This window comes from Hirsutella rhossiliensis, assembly GCF_020360975.1.
Source record: "Hirsutella rhossiliensis strain HR02 chromosome Unknown scaffold00009, whole genome shotgun sequence".
In the NCBI taxonomy this organism is placed as follows: domain Eukaryota; kingdom Fungi; phylum Ascomycota; class Sordariomycetes; order Hypocreales; family Ophiocordycipitaceae; genus Hirsutella; species Hirsutella rhossiliensis.
Genome location: NW_025408675.1, coordinates 272,268 through 285,705, shown reverse-complemented (window position 1 = coordinate 285,705; position 13,438 = coordinate 272,268). Strand labels below are relative to the sequence as shown.

Sequence of the window (13,438 nt, the reverse complement as noted above, 5' to 3'; positions counted from 1 at the left end):
CAGACACTTTGCCTGCCGAAGAGTAGAAAATGTGCCTTAACCGTAACTATATCTTAGGCTCTAGAGGCGCGCAATGCAGCACAAAGCCACAGCGAGAGTTCAACGTGCAGATCAAGGGGAGAAGGGAGGGGTAATAAATAGTAAGGCGCCTGTAATTTCCGCAGGCAATTTAATAGTAGCACGTGAGGATCAGAACCTCTCCCCCCCTCGCCGCAAAAACAGCCCGGCTACCTCGTCTCCGCCCCATCACCATGTCGTCGTCCATCGTCGGGCTCCTCGTCGCGCTCGCAGGCGGTGGATTGGGAAGCGCCTCGGCCGCAGCGGCGGTGGCCCAGTCGCCCGTCACGAGCGCCGGCGCCGACATCAAGTGGCATGCGCCCTCACAGACGAGCGTCAGCAACCTGACGGAGGCGCTCCACGGCAGCGGCGTCTTTGGCTTCATCTTCAACTCGTCCGCCACCCCCGACGACGAGTACGGAATCTACAACTGGTGCAACATGCCTCACGTGAGGCGTTCCGAGTACCTTCAACCGAAGCCCGAGTTTGAACTACGATTCGTCGAGCTGGTGCGCCTCTTCCGCCTCGGCCGCCACAGTGGCCGCCGCAGACAGCGCTGCTGATCGCAAGACGTCTCGTCCAGATACACAGGCATCACAAGCGCACCCCCTACGCATCCAACGCTTTCCCCGTCGAGCCCTATCCCTGGGACTGCCATGACGCTCGAGTCTTCCACTACGGCCAGCCCGCAGGCCGACCCGAGCCTGCCAGAGTCTACCACGAGGCTTCCATGTCCCCTGTAAACCCCTTTCGGCCTTCGGGCTGGACTGGCTCCTGTGCCTTTCCGCAAATCACCGCCCAAGGCCTGCTCGACTCCTGGCAGCACGGCGTCGACCTTTACCACGTCTATCATGGCCTGCTTGGCCTGCTACCCGCCAGGGATGCCGACTTCAGGTCTGCGGTCCGATACCGCGTCACCAACAACGTCATCACCAGCCAGGTCGCTGGCATGGTCATCAGCGGCATGTGGCAAACCACGGACCCGTTTCCCCTTATTGTCCAGGTATGATGGAGCATGAAGAGCGTATACCGGGGCATGAAAGCCCGTGCTAGACTGCTTTCTTACATGACAGGGTCGAGTCGCAGCCCGAAGGCGTAGATAGCCTAGAGCCGCAATACAACTGTCGCGCCGCAAGCAGTTGGTTCAATGCCATCAAGTCCGGGAGCAACCCGCAGTGGCAGCAGCATCTCGAAGCGTCCGCCGACCTGTTCCGCACTCTCGATGACATTTCGGGAGTTCGTCCCAATGACACCGGATTCCACGCCTCCTTCGATCACTACTACGACAACCTCTCAGCACGGCAATGCCACGCCAAGCCGCTACCCTGCCGACTGGTTGGTGGCTTCAACAGCTCCACCTGTGTCACCCAGGGGCTGGCCGACGCCGTTTACCGCATGGGTAATTGGGAGTACGGCCATATCTACCGCCATCACCCTGCGTCTCTCGCGGCGAGCGCCGCGTCCTTGGGCGTCTGGGTCGGCGAGCTGACGACCCACCTGCGTGACTTCATGGCCGGATCCACCGACGTTGTCTATTACCACAACGTGGCCCATGACGGTTCCTTGTCGAGGCTGCTCTCAATCTTGCAGCTCGATGAAATGGTCTGGCCAGGCATGGGCGCCGAGGTCGTGTTCGAGCTGTACAAGCGCAGGGCCGGCCAGAAACTGCAGCAGTCTCAACCAACGTCGGCCGTCAACGCCTCCGACTGGATGCGCAACGACCCCGTGTGCCATGCGCTTCATCTTTCATCGCAAACCGCCCTGCCGCTGAGCAGGAGCAACTACTACTTGCGCGTGCTCTTCGGCGGCCGGCCGCTCAAGTCATCCAATCCAACACTGGGGTCCATGGACATGACGCCGATAGAAACAGTGCTGGAATACTTGGATGGCCTAGTTGGCACGGGGGCCGATATGGTGAAATCTTGGTGCCAAGAGTAGCTGCATCAGCCAGGGCAGAGAATAACCACCGGGGAATGCACTTAATGAGTCGGTTTAACGTGACAGTGATGCCTGGGCGGATATTCTGATTCCATTGGTGCCCTGAAGCGAATTATCAGAGCATCAGTGCTGGCATAGATCATGTGAGACCAAGCTGGGTCTCAAAGTCATCCCAGCGACCACTGCGCTTTCGATCCAACTCTCTCAGCTTCGCAAGCCACTGTGAAATCTCTCTCTTCTCTTCGTTTTGAACAGATCGGCTGTCTAGCTGAATGATGGCGAGCGTGTACTCGATAAGGGCCTCGTAGACCCACTTAATATCTCGGAAGTCCTTGGCGAGCTCTCGAATATTGGCGATCTCGGCAATTACGTAGGTTTTTCGCTCCGCCGCGGGCATGTGAGGGACTATGGCGCGGCTGCCACTGGATTCGATCAAATTGAAGCACAAGTAGTGGTGGTAATACCAGAGAGACTGATCTTCCGGTCCAACGTTGAGAGCCTCGCGTATAGTATCAAGCTCTTTGAGCCATATTTAGAGTCGATCCCCGCCAAAGCTTGAAAGAGCAAAACAGACGGGATTTCTCACCATCATCAAGAAACTCCTTTCGAGAAGCGTTGTCAGCTCCCCGCTCCCGCAGCAGGCGGGGAATCAGTTGGCTGCGGTTGTGCCAGGCGGAAAAATTTGAGAGATCCTCGTGGATCGCTTTGGTCGTATAATCAAACTCGGATTCGACCGCGCTTCTGCCTGCAAGGGCCGCACTCTCGAGTTGCGATACGACGTGTCGGCGGTAACCCCAAGCATGGAAATTCCTGCGGTCTTTGAGCAACATTTTCGATACAAGCCCCAGCTCCTCTTCCCAGATGGCCCGCGCTGTGCCAGTAGAGAGCTTGTCCGTAGCTTGATCCAAGATCCACAAACGATACTTCCAAATCCAATAGCACTTGGGATATTCAATAAGGAGGGGCACCGTGAATCCGAGTTCGGAGCGAATGACGCCTTCGATCTGTTTTTGAGGAGTCTGGGAAGCGTCACCCACGCAAGGCTTCAATGTCGGACTGCCGCTGTTGGATTCTTTGGGATTTAGACTCGACCTGGTCTCTGCCGAGGACGAGGGTGATGGGTCTGAGGGAGACACCAAGTGTGAGTATTGTTTCTTCCAGGGTTCAATAGCAGACGGAGCGCAACTGACTATGCGAAGCTCCATACAAGATCCCCGATGTCAGGCAGCGCCTGCGAACGTTCCATATTGTGTAGTACTCGGGGTTGAGTCGCAGTAGCTGAGACGTGAGCAGAAAGGTGTCTTGGTCAAGTTGCTTCTCTGCCACCTAGGCACGCCGATGTCAGCCAAAAGCGGTTCCAGTTCGATGGCGTTTCGGGAGTTGAGGGGACTCGTACTCGAGACCTAGCTTGGTCTTCCAGGGCCCGATATTTGCGAATCCTCTCAATGTCCTGATGACGCTGCTCTTTGGTTCGAGGAGCTCGTGTGGACCGAGCCACGCCGTGCTGGGTGGGTTTGCGTCAGTCGGCAGGGGTTGGATGAAGGAAGTGGGTAGAGCATACGCTGGTCATGTCGAAATCCCCGAGATAGCGCTAGCTGTTCCTGAGCCGCGGCTTTGTGAAGCTTGGTCTGCGCTGGAGGAGAAGCGGATGTTGACGCCCCAGGCTCCACCTCTGGTGAGAGCCGTAGTTGCTTGCTTACATAATCGATTCGTACGGGTCGGCGGGAGTGGCGGTCTCGGGGCGCCCAAGGTTGCGAGCGGTCCGCTCCGCATGCCAGGTCGCGGGAACAGGGAACAAGCAGGCTACTTGTTACCTTATGCATGTACGGTTCATAGATGGTTCTCGCTGCAGTTTTGACTTTTGTCCGGGAAATGACCCCGGGGAATGCGGGATACCTGCATGCATGTACAGCGTCGCACGGGGACGGCGCAACAAACCGACTGCACTTCCTTTGACCTTTGACAAAGAGCTCAGATGCTACTATAAAGGTTGGGGGGCCACTGGCTGGTGTCATCCAAGGTGGGAGCTCCTTTTCGCCTGCGGATTCGACGAGGCCGCGCGGGGATATATCAGCATCTGGATAGCTGACGTGGTAGGTCATGAATCATGATACCTTCCTCGTAGAATTAGCTGGCCGAGATAGGACGCGCGCCTCCGCTGCCACGTGCCGTGACCTGTATAGGTGGGGGTGCACTCGCTACTTCCAGCTCGGTTCGCCATGCTCTCGCTGCTTTGGGGTGTGTGGATGGGTATTTCTTTAATCAAACGCACGTGGCGCGACAAGCCGGCGCATTCCTAGCAGGTCCTTGTCCCGCGGGACGAGCATAGTATTTGGCACTCCGGTTATTGGTACACAGCTGGCGAGTATCTGGTCGCTGTCGATTGTCTGTTCTAAAAGCTGCTTGATGTTGAGACTCGGCGTCGGCGTGTATTTATTCATCATGGCGTAGCATGTTCGGCCCGTCCGTCTGGCGAGCCAAGGTTTGGCGGGCAGCTGACGAGCTGACACCACGGGCATTCCGGCATGAGTGGGTGGGTGGCGGGTCCGAAGCACGGCCTGGTCTGGATGCGGTCGGGTGATGGTGAGGCCCTCAAGTCTAGTCATGTGCTTGGATGGTTGGAGTGGCTTGCCGTCACCAGGTTTTCCAGGAGTCGGTCTGTACTTGGTTGCTGCCGTCCAGATCGAGCCCAGAAGCACCGGCCAGTTAATTACGGGTAGGTCTCTGTGCCTCACGTTCCACAGAGATAAACAGTGGGATGCACCGTTCCAGGGCGGAGGGGCTCTTCCTGCTAGGTACCTAGGTATATGAGAGACGCTATAGCTACATGACTGGAGGCTCAAAGCCAAAAGAAGCCCTCGAGAAAGCCCGGGGTTCGGCATATGACTCTCTTTGTCTCTCACCGAGTGCTTCATCGTGCGGTCATATCAGGTACCTAGGTACCTACTTATGTACTTGAGAAGGTACAAAGGAGCTGGGGTGAACGATTTCCGTATGCGGCAGGTGGGGTAGCGTGGGGTTCCCACACTGAGAGCTGCTGTAACTCACCAACCTCACGCACGTAATACTGTACTGTAAGTTACTTGGTATGTTGAAATTTGAATGCAGGGAAGCCAATCACCAGCCGACTGACCTCTATCCAGCAAGCGACGACACCCTCTCCGACAAGCTCGCCCGTCCAGCCATCCTGTTCGCTCCTTTCCTCCAAGGAGAACCACACAGCGCAAGCAAAGACATCCCAACGACGCTTCCGAGCCGCTCATTGGCGCCGCCACCCACGCACTTCCTCTCTCCGTGCCCTGCCATCTGCCCACTCGTCCACAACCCCCTGGCCTTGCCCGTCCCCGAATTCCCACCACCCCCGTCGCGGCCTCTTCTGCTACTTACTGCCGTCGCTGCTGCTAGCCCTTGCGGCAGCGCAGACGCAAGTGGCCCGGTTCCGCCACTTTGGGGTTCCAGCACGTCTGTTACTCGTGAGCTTGCCACAGTTCCTCAGCTTGGCAGGCCTCAATCTTTGGAGCCGGGCGTGTCAAGCCAGACAGCTCTCCCTCCCCCCCAATCGACGCTCGATTTCGGAGACCAACGTCCTCCTACGACGCCTTGGCCTATTGGCCGCCGCCCGTGAGGAGTGCGGGGCGTCCCCGGACCCTGCTACAATCAACAACCTTGCTTTGCTTGGGAGCATAGCGCCACTCTTGTCCCCGTGGATGCGTCAACTCCGGCCTGCTACTTTTCTTGGCTTGGACTGTTGCGCAGAGAGATTATTTCATCTGTCCTCGGTGCCGATGATGCTGCCGACTCCGATGGTGAGCGGGCTGGCAGGGCCCCGAATCTATGTCCCGAATCACCAAGACACTGTCCTTGGAGTAGCATGGGGTAATTGCCAAAAGGGAAACCCCAAAGCCTACTTTTGTCTTGATTCTTTGACCCCGGATTCTCGACCGATGCTGGAGCGCTGCGCCTTGGCCTCGGGACGCCCACTGAGGCTGCGAGGCAATAGAGTGAGACACAATGGGCTGCCTCTCATCTGCTCATGGGATGACCTCGTGCCTCGGCACATGAGCTCCTGTTGCCGCCGCCCTGTGTCTACGGACTGGACGACGCTGACGGTCACACCCAACGCCTTGCCGTCTGGCTCCTGCCCTCCTTCCCTTACCGGACAGACCACTTATACCAAAAGTAGTTAACAAGACGGATGAGAGAGAGGCTCGCCTGGGGCAAGCCAGCCCGAAAGGGATGCCGCATGCTCGGAAGGGTCTCCCATCATACGGGGGCGTGAGCTCAGAACAGGTTGCGACAAGAAATCACACAGCACATCGCTGTCCACTTTCGGTCGCCGTCTCCATGAAGGTGTCCCACGGCATGGGGCAGCGAGCAACGTTGCTAGACCGAAATGAAGGCTTCGGTCGCAATCAGAGAACGAGAGTTGCGAGCTTCCCGGCTTCCGGTATCGCTAAACGGCGTCTTTGAGGCACCTGGAGTGTGGGCGACGGCAAATGGGAATCATCTGGTCGAGTAACATGCCCACCCACGCATCCCCCCATCGTCCCCTCTCTCTTACATCCCAAGGCACGCGTCGCGCCATGCGCAGCGGCATGACCCAACGCCATTCAAAGTTTACATGGTAGAGACTGCTCACCAGTCAAGTGACAAGGCCGTCGCTTTGTCGCGGAAGCCAACGACTGAGATTTGTTGTCTGGTCTGCGGCAAAACTATATTACTGGCCTATGCCTCGTTTCGAGATGAGGTTTTATCACTGGCCATGCCGAGTCCAAGGAAGCTCATTCAAGCCCACTCCCTCATCCAGCTCCCCCTTCTCTTCCCCATCCCAAGTGCCCCAACTTGACGGCCTCCTTGCCTCGGATACACACTCCCGAAGAGCCTCCCACCAGCATTCGCCATGCCGTCCATGCTTGCTCGGACCGTGGCGATCCTTGCCTCGGTGCACGCGACTCTGGGCCTTGCCACCCCCGTGGTGCGCACGGAGAACGCTCTCGAGAAGCGATCGGGTGGCTTTGCCAACTCGGTCTACTTTACCAACTGGTTTGTGCAATGCCCGGTTGTCCCTCATGCGCTTGAGTCGCTCCCTTACCAGCTCACAGGGGAATCTACGGCCGAAACTACCAGCCCGCTGACCTTCCCACTTCCGAAATCACCCATGTCCTTTATTCCTTCATGAACCTCCGGGCCGATGGAACCATGTAAGTAGCGGAAGATCCGGCTGGCGAAGCATGGACTGACCGGCCCTGAAGCTACTCTGGTGATACGTACGCCGATCTCGAAAAGCACTATCCTGGTGACTGTTAGTTCTTTTCTTTCCGCTGACCAAAAACTCGACACTGACCACTGAGTCCAGCCTGGAATGACATTGGAAAGAATGCGTATGGCTGCGTTAAGCAGCTCTACTTGCTGAAGAAGGCCAACCGGAATATGAAGGTCATGCTCTCCATTGGCGGCTGGACCTGGTCCACCAACTTCCCGGCCGCCGCGTCAAGTCCGGCTACTCGCTCCACCTTTGCCAAGTCTGCCGTGGCCTTCATCAAGGACTGGGGCTTTGACGGCATAGACGTCGACTGGGAGTATCCGGCAGACGACACTCAGGCCGGCAACATGGTGCTGATGCTCCAGGCGGTGCGAGACGAACTGGACGCCTACGCAGCCACGTCGGCCCCCGGCCACCGCTTCGAGCTCTCCATTGCTGCCCCGGCTGGTCCGGATAACTATAAGAAGCTGCACTTGGCAGATCTGGGCAGGGTTCTCGACCACATCAACCTCATGGCATATGACTTTGCTGGCTCGTGGAGCAACTACAGCGGCCACAACGCAAACCTCTATGCCAGACAAGACAACCCCAACGCCACACCCTTCAACACGGACGACGCCGTTCAGGCGTACATCAAGGGCGGTGTCCCCGCTGAAAAGATTGTTCTGGGCATGCCCATCTATGGTCGATCCTTCCAGTCGACGGATGGCATCGGCAAGCCCTTTAATGGTGTGGGCAGCGGCACCTGGGAGAACGGCGTCTGGGACTACAAGGCCCTGCCCAAGGCCGGCGCCCAGGTCACCTACGACGACGTTGCCAAGGCTTACTACAGCTATGATGCCGGCACCAAGGAGCTCATCTCTTTCGACACGCCCAATATGATCAAGGAGAAGGTTTCGTACCTCAAGGGCAAGGGCATGGGCGGCAGCATGTTCTGGGAAGCCTCTGCCGATCGCAAAAATGGCGGTTCCCTCATCAGCGCCAGCCTTCAGGCCTTGGGAGGGCTCGAGTCATCCCAGAACTGGCTCAGCTACCCGGACTCGCAGTATGAAAACATCAAGAAGGGTATGGAATAAGGAACGAGGGTGGCAATGCCTGCTCGGCGCACATGATGCGAGCGCCGGGGACAGGTGTTCCTTGCTTAGCCTGGCGGACTGCTCTATGAGCAGGTTGAGGTTCTTGGCCTTCGGATTAGCACGGTGGCTCTGATGGCTGCGTGCGCGCGAAACCCGACACCAGCGAGCAACCTCAGAATAAGGGGGGTGAGGTGGTGCCGCGACCAGAGAGGATTTCTTGTACATACTTTCGTTTGCGCTGTACATGCCGCATTGAAATCTATCAAATCATGGTCAGGTCTTGAAAAGGCCTCGCCTTTAACCAAGACCAAGTCCCAGCCCGCCCGTGCAGCGCCAGGCCTCGACTTGCCTCGACCTTGGTAACACAGCACCGGGCGGGGAGTCGATGTCAGCTTTTTCAAGACGTGCCTCCCTTGGGCGTCTCTCTCGCGTAAGGCTTAGCAGTTGGGTCCTCACGGTAGGCACGACTTGAAGTCAGGTTACATGTCGTTGCGCCTGCCCCAACCATTGGCCCGTCTCAGCCCCGGGGGGTCCCTTTTCCGTTTGGGGGAGGGAGGCGTTTTCCGCCTGTGAACTTTTCCTCATGCTCTCATTTAAAGCGGGTGGCGCCGCCTCCCTATTTTGCCTACTCTTCCCCTACCTACTATGACTGCCGAAGTTCTATTGCTGGCCAATATCTCTACCTACCTCTGCCGCCCGGCAGCAACGCTGACGACGGCAAACGAGCTTCTGGCTCTCCAACATCCACATCCAGCTCGTCATCTTCCCGTGCTGCAGCCCCCTGTCTTTTACCCGGGAGGCTATCTGGACCCGTGCCTTGCTCATTCTCTCGCCTCCGCAGCCACTCCCTCTCTGGACGCCTTCGCTCGAGCCATGTCAATGGCCCCCCAATTTTGCGAAAACTGGAAAAGGACTTGGTTGGCTCGGCGTCCAGGCTGCCGTCTCATTCGCAGTCGTCACTTTGGCTCGCAAATCACGGACAACCCCGACTATGGGAGCAGCAACCACAATGCCAACGCCCGCGACACGCTTCTGGCGAGTCCCGCCGACTCGGGCTATGGATCTGTCGACGATGAACAGCATCTAGCTTCACCTACGCTGCGGCGCAGATCGCCCCCTGCCGTGGACGGCCCTGGATCCTGGGACGAGCCAGAGGGGGCAGCAGAGGCCACACTGCATCGCACTACCACAGTCCTTCCCCGTGGACGCCCGCACGTCTCGTCAAGCTCCAGTCAGCCACCCGTGGAATAGGAGATGCTGTGTCTTTCTGACTGCCCTGGTATTGACTACAGCATACCTCAGACCTCTCCAGGGCGGCGAGAAGGCGGGAGCGCGCGCTTGTTGGACAGATTTGTTCCCCTCCGCGACCACTCTGCCTCCACCACGGAGCGATATCACACGGCCAAACAGCCGCGAGCACTGTCCCCATCCGAGAGACTCACACGGCATGGGGCGGCTTTCATGGGCCCCTTTGCAGCTTCTCATTGGCGAGAAGCAGGAACAGCCATCCAATCCTTGGGTGCAGTATCAATGGCGGCCGCATCTTATCGGCTTCGTACCGGCGGAGGTTTGCCGTGCTACTTGTCCAAGGTCAGCCGCCTGAGAGATGCTAACCTCGGACCACCAGGGAATACTACGACCCTTTCCGTAACGCCGCCTCAACAAGGCGAACAGCTGGCCCGTCATTCTACTTTGGAGACTGTTGGCAGTTCGACCTTCGGCGATACCGCAGTCGATGACGGCCACGGCCACCTCCTCCGGCGGGGAACCAATGCCCGTCTGTTCGCCTCCCCCTCGCTTGTAGCGAGGCCAAGCGCCCAAGACGACCTTGAGAGTTATCACGGCCGCGTAGCATACGCGCTCGACATAGATCGCATCCGCAAGATCCTCGACTTCGGCTCGCACTTGCCGGCTCCCAGTATGCAGTCAAAGCCCTGCCACGGACCCGCTCATCTCGCAAAGCCGACCTGGGGTAACAACGAGTGGCCTGAGGTGAAGCATTGCGGTACGACTTTCGTCTGAGCAACTTGAAAACAGTGATGACCGCTGACTATATTCCAAGAGTCCCCACGCGAGTCCTTGGAGCGAGCTGTTCCAAGGGCGCCTTTCAGGTACGGAAGCTCGCGCTCCGTCATGACCACAAATATTCACTGACCCATCCCAAGGGTGTTAGACGCGCCAAGTCTGCGTGATGACTATTACTGCTCCGTGTTGGCATATTCGACCAACTGTCAGACCCTCGCGGTAGGCCTCGGAAACGTCCTCTACACCTGGTCCGAGGGTCTTGGGGTTCGCACAGTCAACGGTGCACAAGTTGACAGCGTCTGGCTAACTTCGATTGCCTTCTCATCGTCGTTGGGAAAAAGAAACATTCTGGCTGCCGGTCGATCTGACGGCACGCTCATCCTTACGTCCATCCAAGACGGACTACCGCGGTTCGAGGTGCAGCAGCCATACTCAATCACTTGTCTGGGTTGGCGGCCATGTTGCATGCCGCGACCTTCGCGCAGCCCATTCAGCCCCGGCGTGACAGTACAGACGGAGGATCTTGTAGTAGGGGACGGGACGGGCACCTTGTACTACTACGCGGTCGAGTGGCCAATGGGTTGGGAAGTCTCCCGAGACACCTGGCCTGGTTCCATGTCCCTGGTCGCCAAGATCTGCCTTCACAGTCAGCAGATATGCGGTTTGGCGTGGTCGCCAGACGGACAGCTTCTCGCGTCGGGGGGAAACGACAATCTTTGTTACCTCTTGGACGTCAACAGAGTTCTCGGCCACAATCAGGGCGCGGACACGATGGGTCGCCATAGAAGACTGGGCGATGGATGGGGCTTCGTAGCAGAGAGCCTGCAGCACGACGAGATTGCTGCGGGGCTCGCCCGGCAAAGGCCGACTGCGAACGAGACGACAAGGATGGAGAGCGGGGCCGAAGTCCGGACGGTTCAGACGACGCCTGGCAGCATCCGAACACTGGGTCCCGGATGCGAGACGCAGCTTTGGGTTCATAGGGCTGCAGTCAAGGCCATCGCCTTCTGCCCTTGGCGCAACGGCCTTGTTGCCACGGGAGGCGGTTCCAACGACAAGTGCATCCACTTCTTTCATACGTCGTCCGGGTCCGCACTGGCCACCATTGCGGTTGCAGCACAAGTCACGTCCCTCATTTAGTCGACGACACGACGCGAGATCGCCGCAACTTTTGGCTATGCTCAACCAGAGCACCCGTACCGCATCGCCGTCTTCAGCTGGCCCGAATGCAGGCAAGTTGCAGCAATTCCTTGGGAAGGGGAGCTGCGAGCCCTGTACGCCATCCCCTACCCGTGGGGCGCAAAGCAGGCGGCTAGGTCGGGGAGGGGTGCAGCCGCGTCGGAGGGGTGCATAGTGGTTGCGTCGAGCGATCAGACGGTCAAGTTCCATGAGGTGTGGTCAACTGAAGCAAGAACAGCAGCGGCCAGGTCGGGGATGCTTGGCGGCAGCGACATTCTCGAAGACTTGGATGGCATCATGAAGGAAGGCGACGTGATCCGCTGACCGCCCCGGGCGAAATGGGTCGGAAAATGTTCCATGGGCCACCTTGGCCGCGTGTGTACACTCAGATTGCCAAACAAAGAGCTTAGATTTATAGAGCAGAAGGATACCCAAACGACACGACCCCGAGCACTGCAACGCGGCGGTAGACGTGTTTTCTTGGGTAAGCAGTAGCCCGCCCTTTGACCGTGGGGAAATCCCTTCTGCTATGAATCATCCAACCCGTCGTACTAGCCGCCGAGAAGTCAAACCGAGGGGAAATACTCGATAACTTACACAACAGGCTCAAACTCCCCAACGCCAGGTCGCATTGCATGCACTCCGCCGGTTCACCGATTGCCACCCTTTCTTGTTTCTTCCCTTCCGATGTGCTCTGTCGCAGACTATCCTCGCGAACAGGTGGCTGCCCGGTCATTTCAAGATAGCGATTAGGAGGACGAGAATGATGATGAGGACAACAATGGCAGTCATCTGTTTGTTTTCGCCGGCACCTCTAGCCACCCTGCCCAGGGTATTCTTTGCACGATCCAGGCGACCCTGATGGCGATCTGTAACGGCCTCGACCTCGTCCAGCATGGCGACGTGGCTATCCAGCTCGTCGCCAATTTGCATGCTGAGCTCGCGCTGGCGGCCAATCGACTCCCCCAGCCGGTCGAGTTGCTCATCCTGATTGTCGAGGATCTGCGAGTGGTACTCGTGCAGCTGCTGGTTGGTCATGTCTGCGGACTGGTCACGGTAACCGGCCGAGTCATGGTTCGGGTCGTCGCTGTAGGGCTTGAACAACTGGTCGGACGGGGACGACGGCGTGTCGGTGAAGCGGACGGTTTTGGGCTTGTGGGAGACGGGAGACGTTGAAGCGGCGTGGGCAAAGTCATCGGTGAGCGCGTCCGAGTTTGCGTGGTTCAGGGTTGCTTCCGAGGCAGGGTTTGAGAAGCCGTGGAACTGAGCTGTCAGGTCATCGTACTGTTTCTGCAGTATGGCCAATTCGTTTTCGATGGACTTTGCCGCGCTGGACAGTACATGGTGTGAGCATGGGCTTTCGGCCGGGCACCATCTCCGGAGAAGAGACGCCCCAAGAGAAGCGACACGGGACCGCCGGTACCCGTCTGGAGAGCCGACACTCCTCACCTTTGATCGTCCGTCTGCTCCACGCGCGCCTTTTCCTGCCGCAGAGCCGCGAGACCGGTGCGGAACTGATCGAGCGATCGCGATAAGTGGCCGTCTTGGGTGTCGCTGTCGTCGAGGTCGAGGCTCTTTGCCCGCTGGCGCTCTAGTAGCGACAACTTGATGTGGTCGGCTAGCAAGAATAGCTGGCTTGGCTTGGACATGACGAAGCAATTTGCGCGCGTTGACGGGCTTTTGACGATGGGGAGGGGCGGGGAGGGGGTGCAGATGGGGAGACGAGGCGGGATGGCGATGGCACAGGCAAGAATGTCGACGACAGAGTACAGTACCTTTTGGCGTCTGAAATCCACCTAAAAATAGATACACCTAGAGATGGTGGGTAGCAATTGAAACGAGAGATATTAATTACTGGGTACGTAGTGACACGGAGTTCCCGTTTGTATAGGTTAGTCGA

General features: G+C 58.0%; 5 protein-coding genes across 5 annotated transcripts; 3 read left to right on the top strand and 2 right to left on the bottom strand.

The window, feature by feature from the left end:
* Nucleotides 1-251: 251 nt before the first annotated feature.
* HRG_07843 (Histidine acid phosphatase family protein) lies at nt 252-1,995 on the top strand (the record flags this gene model as incomplete). The annotated part of the gene is made up of 4 exons (XM_044866314.1): nt 252-566; nt 641-1,060; nt 1,144-1,742; nt 1,833-1,995. The coding sequence occupies 4 exons, from the start codon at nt 252-254 to the stop codon at nt 1,993-1,995; spliced, it is 1,497 nt and encodes a 498-aa protein (XP_044718203.1).
* A 139-nt stretch (nt 1,996-2,134) lies between these two features.
* On the bottom strand, nt 2,135-3,565 carry HRG_07842 (protein prenyltransferase alpha subunit repeat domain-containing protein; the record flags this gene model as incomplete). The annotated part of the gene is made up of 6 exons (XM_044866313.1): nt 2,135-2,514; nt 2,582-2,740; nt 2,810-3,118; nt 3,186-3,321; nt 3,392-3,499; nt 3,557-3,565. The coding sequence occupies 6 exons, from the start codon at nt 3,563-3,565 to the stop codon at nt 2,135-2,137; spliced, it is 1,101 nt and encodes a 366-aa protein (XP_044718202.1).
* A 3,330-nt stretch (nt 3,566-6,895) lies between these two features.
* Nucleotides 6,896-8,334, top strand: HRG_07841 (glycosyl hydrolases family 18 domain-containing protein; the record flags this gene model as incomplete). The annotated part of the gene is made up of 4 exons (XM_044866312.1): nt 6,896-7,038; nt 7,098-7,196; nt 7,248-7,297; nt 7,352-8,334. 4 exons carry the CDS (start codon nt 6,896-6,898, stop codon nt 8,332-8,334), a joined length of 1,275 nt encoding a protein of 424 aa, XP_044718201.1.
* Nucleotides 8,335-9,207: 873 nt separating this feature from the next.
* On the top strand, nt 9,208-11,499 carry HRG_07840 (WD domain-containing protein; the record flags this gene model as incomplete). The annotated part of the gene is made up of 6 exons (XM_044866311.1): nt 9,208-9,565; nt 9,647-9,901; nt 9,962-10,339; nt 10,397-10,445; nt 10,500-10,819; nt 10,868-11,499. 6 exons carry the CDS (start codon nt 9,208-9,210, stop codon nt 11,497-11,499), a joined length of 1,992 nt encoding a protein of 663 aa, XP_044718200.1.
* Nucleotides 11,500-12,270: 771 nt separating this feature from the next.
* Nucleotides 12,271-13,187, bottom strand: HRG_07839 (SNARE domain-containing protein; the record flags this gene model as incomplete). The annotated part of the gene is made up of 2 exons (XM_044866310.1): nt 12,271-12,868; nt 12,988-13,187. 2 exons carry the CDS (start codon nt 13,185-13,187, stop codon nt 12,271-12,273), a joined length of 798 nt encoding a protein of 265 aa, XP_044718199.1.
* Nucleotides 13,188-13,438: the final 251 nt, after the last annotated feature.